Raw genomic sequence first — 7330 nt, forward strand, 5'->3', positions numbered from 1 at the left:
AAGTCCTCCCCCTCTCAGGGACCCTCACAGAGATTGAAATAGCATGGACAGGGCCTACATAGGTCTGTAACAGGTCTACTGCATATATATTATGGGTTCTAGTTTAGTGTTTATATGGGACTCCCGAGTGTGTCTTTGATACTTGTGCAGTCTCTTTGGGCTCTTTTCCTTCTGCTGGTTTGCCTTGTCTAACTTTGGTGTGATAGTTTTCATTATATCTTGGTATATTTTACTTTGTTATGTTATATTTGTTATGTTTTGCTATTGTCTCTTAGGAGGCTCTTCCTTTCTAATGAGAAATTAAAAGGGAGTAAATAAAAAAAAAAAAGATTCTGGATTTTAAAAAAATGAAGCAAATATCCATAAGTATAAATATAAAGTGCATACTTTATACTGAGCTTCACAGCACTCTGGCCTAACCCCTCACCTTTTTTTTTTTTTTTTAATTAATCATTCCATTCATTACATTGCAAATGATATCCCACTTCCCAATTACTCCCCCACAAGCCTCCCATCCCACAACCTCCCTCTCCGCCCTACCCTTTGCCTCTCCAAGCTAACCCTTCACCTTGACTAACTTAGAGATGATGATTTACCAAGGTTCTGTCCATGGGAAAAATTTGAAGCCCACATGTAAACACTTGCCTATCATGCAAAATGCTACACATGCATGCATGTACACGCAAAGCACTCATGCATGCACAGACACATACACATGTTGTATTATGTGCAGTGTAAGTCAGTTCTGGTGTAGGTGGCACAGCTCTAGCCTGCGAGAGTCAAGCATCAGTTTAGGGCTCATGAAACAGTTACCAGGCAGGAAACTTTTATCCCCATTCATGGTGTTTCAACACATAAAGTCTCTCCAAACTGACCAGCAACTCGTCACCTGGCACTCTTACTACTTCTTGATTTTGAGGTCCTCAGCTCCTTTCCACTCGAATGTTCCACACAGAGTACCTTCCCTTCTTTCCCCAGTCTGAAAGTTTGTGTGCTGTCTCATCGTTAAAACAATAATAAATGAATGAGAGCAGCGTGATTAAATTCATACTTCATGTATGGAAAGACATTACTTATAACTCCAAAACACAGCTATAACTACTTAAGGATTTAAGATAAAGTTAAAAAAAAGTCTTAAACTTAATTTAATTATTATTTTTAAAATTTTTCTGTAGTATAATGTGTTGAGCATGTGTGTGTGTGTGTGTGTGTTTGTGTTTGTGTGCACACCTCTGCTATATGCAAACAGTGTCCACAAAAGCCAGAAAGCCTCAAATATCTGTAATCCTCCTGGATGGTTGGGAGGCCACCATGTATGCAGGAAGTTAAATTGTTCATCCTCTAATAGAGAAACAAGTGTTCGTGATCACTGAAGCATCTTTCTAGCTTCATATTTTAAAGTATGAATTCATACAAGAATTCATCAAAAGATTTATTAAAATGACAGGTCTTTCCATAGAAACATAATTGTAAATATCTAATAGTATGTGTAGCCAAACAGTTTTGTATTTGTGTTAAAGAAATTAGAAATAGGACTATCATAAATTTTCTAATGTTGATTAAACAACTATAATCAGTTATCAAGCATATTACTCATACTTCATATACATAATATCAATATATTTAAGAATGTAAGAGTTCTGAAGCTAAAGAAAGCCATAGTGATAAACATTTTTAAACGTTTATGAAATAGAGCTTTGAAGGAGCAAACTACTTGACTTAACTGACATAATTAGCAGTGTGTATGACATCAGCACAATGGCTCTCCAAATGACTTCTGATGATTATTTTCTCCACTAATTACACTTCATCAGGATATGCTTTGATGAGCTAGCTATAGCATCCTAATTACTAAAGAACATTTACCAGAAGGATTTACACTAAAAAAAGCTTTGTAGTCTCACATCACAAGAGTGTTGACATTGTTACACAGCGGTGTCAACAACTTTAAATTCTTATATAGAAAACATGTTGAGAATATGCCATCTACACACAAATGTTCACTTATAAATATTTACATTAAGTACTGAGACTTGTAGTTAACTTATATCTTCATAAAAATATAATACAAAATTAATATTTCCTCCATTCATAATTTTATATGATCCTTAACGATTGCTGAATATGTGAACAGTATATGTGAATAGATTATAAAATTTAATTTACATTGTCATCTATATATAGTTAATCAACACAAGTATTTATGTTGCCCAGTAAAAACCATGATTGACTGATTATTTTTGAGAACAGGAGAACATAATTCCAATTGCCATGCTTACTTACGCACACAGGATGGGAGCTGACCAGACCAATTGTGATCCTGCTGACATATCCTCACAGAAGAACCAATCAGACGAAAGCCAGGGTTACACTGATATACAACTGTGTCTCTATATCCATAATTTTCTCCAATGACTTGACCATTCACAATGAGTTCTGGAATTCCACAGTGACCCGCTGAAATTTGTCAAAAAGGAGTTTTAATAAAGTGCCTGTATGTAGTACTTATTTGTGATTTGTATACATAATTAGCTTTATCAAAATTAATATTATTAAATATTAAATGGTAATTAATATTGTCAAATAAGTATTATTAAATATTCATAAAGTACTAAAGAACTTACAGGTAACTAACACATTCTGAAAACATCAAGCATTTAAAAATTGAAAAAAAATTGCCTAGTGGATTGATCTAAAAATATACAGTATTTTGATATATAAAAATTAATATCTATCAGAAGATAGATATTATGAATAAAGAAGAAAACTTTCACTTTAAGAATAAGGAAGAAAACAGTATTTAGGAAGAAATTTTATTAACACAACTCTCCCAATGGGTCTCTGTAGTATAAGTGTTTAAATGCATGACCTGTACATCCTAACCACTCCACAGTGAGTATAATCCCTGTTTGGTTTATATATTCTAATTAGAAAACACAGTATTACATAATCATTATGTTTTACTATTTTGTTTTGACTCTAAAAATAGGAAAATAAACAACCAAATAATGAAGATAAATCTAAGCTTCAGGCCCAGCATCTGCCATTGTCTAGTGAGATTATGGATTTTTAGAGATGACTACTAACATTTTCTTAAACCAGTACAATACTTAAACTACTTTCTAAATACTTGCAACACAAACAGGTAAGCACAGCTCTTGCCTCTCATCAAGCAACCTTCCTTTTGAAGCAAATCTATATCATTACAGTGAGCAAAAGAGGGCAATATCCAGATTACAGCTGATATGTGCTGCCAAGCCCCAGTTGGTACATAAACATAACAATCCTACAATCAAGGCTCAGGGAACATTGCAGATGAAGGGACAGAGAGAGTGTAAGATCCAAAGAACCTAGAAAATTGCTGTGATATTGCATCTTCTATATATGACGAGGAAACTCCACCCATGAAATCTCCAGAATATGGCAATCTAAACAAGACCTGGAAACGATAGTCACAAATAATACAATATACCTTGGTGTGACTGTAATCAAGCAAGTGAAAGATCTGTATGACAAGAATTTCAAGTCTCTGAAAAAAGAAATTAAAGAAGATCTCAGAAGATGGAAAGATCTCCCATGCTCATGGATTGGCAGGATTAACATAGTAAATATGGCCATCTTGCCAAAAGCAATCTACAAATTCAATCCCCATCAAAATTGCAACTCAATTCTTCATAGAGTTAGAAAGGGCAATTTGCGAATTCATTTGGAATAACAAAAAACCCAGGTTAGCGAAAACAATAAAAGAGCTTCTGGAGGAATCACCATCCCTGACCTCAAAGCTGTACTTCAGAGCAATAGTGATAAAACAAACAAACAAAGAAACAAACCAACAACAACAAAAACCAACTGTGTGGTATTGGTACAGAGACAGGCAGGAAGATCAATAGAACAGAATTTTTTTTAAGTGTTTCTTTATTTTGTTTCTGATATCTGAAAATGTGCTTTGTGTGCAGTAAATGTAGGCAACACTTATAACAAAGATATAATAAAGCAAATTAAAAGTATAAACAAAAACCAAGTACTTCAACTTATTCCTTTAAATTTAGCAAATAAGTTGAAGTGCCCCCCCCAGAGAGACACACACACAATGAATGTAAAGTATAGCCCCTGATGAAGTAGGTCATCCCCTAACTTTCCTAGAGCCCAACAATGGAATAGAATTGAAGACACAGAAATGAACCCACACATCTATGGTCACTTTGTCTTTGACAAAGGAGCTAAAACTATCCAGTGGAAATACACAGCATTTTCAACAAATGTTCCAACTGGCAGTCACCATGTAGAAGAATACACATGTATGCATTCTTATCTCCTAGTACAAAGCTCCAAGTGGATCAAGGATCTCCACCTAAAACTAGATATACTGAAACTAATAGAAGAGAAAGTGGGGAAGAGCCTCTGATACATGGGCACAGGGGAAAAGTCCTGAACAGAACACCAATGGCTTGTGCTCTAAGATCAAGAATTGACAAATGGGACCTCATAAAATTGCAAAGCAAAGGTCACTGTCAATGGGACAAAAAGACAACCAACAGATTGGGAAATATCTTTACCAACCCTACATCCAATAGAGCGCTAATACCCAATATATACAAAGAACTCAAGAAATTATATCCCAGACAATCAAATAACCCTATTAAAAATGGGATACAGAGCTAAACAAAGAATTTTCAACTGAGGAAATGGGAATGGTCAAGAAGCACCTAAAAGAATGTTCAACATCCTTAATCATCAGGTAAATGCAAATCAAAGCAACCCTGAGATTCCATTTCACACCAGTAAGAATGGCTAAGATCAAAAACTCAGGTGACAGCAGATGCTGGCAAGGACATGGTAAAAGAGGAACTCGTCCTGAGTCAAGTAACCGATTCACAAAAGAACACACAAGGCATACACTCACTGGTAAGTGGATATTAACCACAAAGCTCAGAATACCCAAAATACAATTCACAGACTACATGAAGCTCAAAAAGAAGGAAGACCAAAGTGTGGATGTTTCAATCCTTCTAAGAAGGGGTAACAAAATACTCACAGGAGCAAAAATGGAGACAAAGTGTGGAGCAGAGACTGAAGGAAATGCCATCCGTAGACTGCCCCACATGGGAATCCATCTAATATACAGTCACCAAACCCATACACTACCATGGATGCCAAGAAGTGCATGATGACAGGAGTGTGATATAGCTGTCTCCTGAGAGGCTCTGCCAGAGACTGCAATATACAGAGGTGGATGCTCATAGCAATCCATTGAACTGATCATGTGTTCCATTCTGCAATGGAGGAGTTAGAAAAAGGACTGAAGGAGCTTAAGGGGTATGCTACCTCATAGGAAGAACAACAGTATCAACCAACCAGGGCTCCCTGGGTCTAAACCACCAACAAAGGAGTACACATGGAGTGACCCATGGCTTCAGCCATATATGTTGCAGAGCATGGCCTTGTCATGCATCAATGGGAGAAAAGGCCCTTGGTCCCATGAAGGCTTGCTGCCCCACTGTAGGGGAATGTAAGGGCAGGGAGGCAAGAGTGGTTGGGCGGGTGAGGGCACACACTCATAGAAGGGGGGCGGGGATCGGATAGGGAGGTTCTGGGAGTGGAATAGGGAAAGGGGATTGATTATATTTGAAATGTAAATAAATAAAATATCCAATCAAAAAAAAAAAAAAAAAAAGAAAAGAAATAAAGAAACAAACCAGACTGGGAAAGAAACTAATAAAATACAGTGATCAAAATCATAACCAGAATTGATTAAGAATAGTTATTCACATGAAAATGTAATTAAATATAAAATAATCTACAATACCACAAAGGAAAATTAAAAAATAGAGAAAAACACAATTCAACAGAATAAAAACAGAAGGAAATATTGAAGGCAGAAATGGTGCTACCGTTTAATCTTAGCAATCTGGAGGCAGAGGCGCTAGGATTTATATAGAAATACTCTATCTCAAAACTAAAAAATAAATAAAAAAAAAGGTGCCAATTAAAACAAAAGCAAGAACCATACACAAATACAGATGTCTTGCTAATAATACAGATGCTAAGGTTTTTAATGTTTCTTTACTTGTTTTACTTAAATATTCATTGAGGAAATATATTTACAGGTTATTTCATACGGTTGCAAAACAATTTAATCATAATTAGAATGGCCAAGATCAAAAACTCAAGCAATAGCACATGCTGGCAAGGATGTGGAGAAAGGGGAAGACTCCTTTATAGCTGGTGGGATTGCAAATTTGTAAAACCACTATGGAAATTAATTTGGTGGTTTCTAAGAAAATTGGAAAGAGTTCTACCTGAAAACCCAGCTATACCCCTTCTGAGCATATACCCAGAAGATGATCCACCATTCCACCACACTATGAGTGCACATGATATTTTCATAGCAGCCCCTTATTTGTAATAGCCAGAATCTGGAAACAACCCAACTGTCCCTGAACAAAGGATGGATATAAAAAATGTGGTTCATTTACATAATGGAATACTATTTGACTATTAAAAATGAGGAAACCATGAATTTGCACGCAAATTGATGGAACTAAAACAAAAAAGCATCATCCAAAAAAAAAAACAAAAAAACAACAAAAAAAAAAAAACAAAGAAAATCATCCTGAGTGAGGTAACCCAAACCCAAAAGAACATGCATGGAAACACGGGGCAAAAAATGGAGCAGAGACTCTCACTGACCAGCCCAAATTGTGATCCATCCCATGTGCAGGCATCAAACCCTGACAGTATTACTGGTCCTATGTTGTGCTTGCACACAGAAGCCTAGCATGACTATTCTCTGAGTCTCTACCAGCAGATGAAAGAGACAGATGCAGATAATTACAGCCAACCATTGTACTGAGGTCTGGGACCACTATGGAAGAGTTAGGGGAAGGGCTGAAGGAGCTGATGGGAATTGTAGCTCCATAGGAAGAACAACAATGTCAAATCACCCAGTCCCCTCAGAGCTCCCAGAGACTAAGCTTCTAACCAAATAGTATACCCAGGCTGATCTATGGCCCCTGGCACATATATATGTAACTAAGAACTGGCTTGTCTGGCCTCAGTGAAAGAGGATGTGGTTAATCTATAGAATCTTGATGCTCCAGGATCCTGGTGGGGGTGAAGTGGGGGATGAATGGCTAGGGGAGCACATTCTCAGAAGCAAGGGAGAAGGGAAATGGAGAGAAGAACTCAGGGAACAGTGACCAGGAAGGGAGGCAACTTTTGGAAAGTAAATAAATAAAATAATTTAATAAAAAAATCAAATAACCCCATTTAAAAAATGGGGTACAGAGCTAAAAAAAAAAAAAAAAAAAAAAAAAAAAAAAAAAAAAAA

At 36.3% G+C, this 7330-nt stretch overlaps 1 protein-coding gene across 5 annotated transcripts in view; it reads right to left on the reverse strand.

Annotated features, from left to right (window-relative positions):
- The window catches only part of Csmd3 (CUB and Sushi multiple domains 3), a 1165720-nt gene that overhangs the window by 64166 nt on the left and 1094224 nt on the right, over positions 1-7330 (reverse strand). For all 5 annotated transcript variants that reach the window (XM_021216672.2, XM_029547950.1, XM_029547951.1 and 2 more), the window contains one exon: positions 2284-2457. In XM_021216672.2, the coding sequence (XP_021072331.1) occupies positions 2284-2457 (174 nt within the window). The remainder of the gene's footprint in view (positions 1-2283; positions 2458-7330) is intronic.

The sequence above is a fragment of the Mus pahari genome, chromosome 17 (assembly GCF_900095145.1).
Source record: "Mus pahari chromosome 17, PAHARI_EIJ_v1.1, whole genome shotgun sequence".
Classification (NCBI taxonomy): domain Eukaryota; kingdom Metazoa; phylum Chordata; class Mammalia; order Rodentia; family Muridae; genus Mus; species Mus pahari.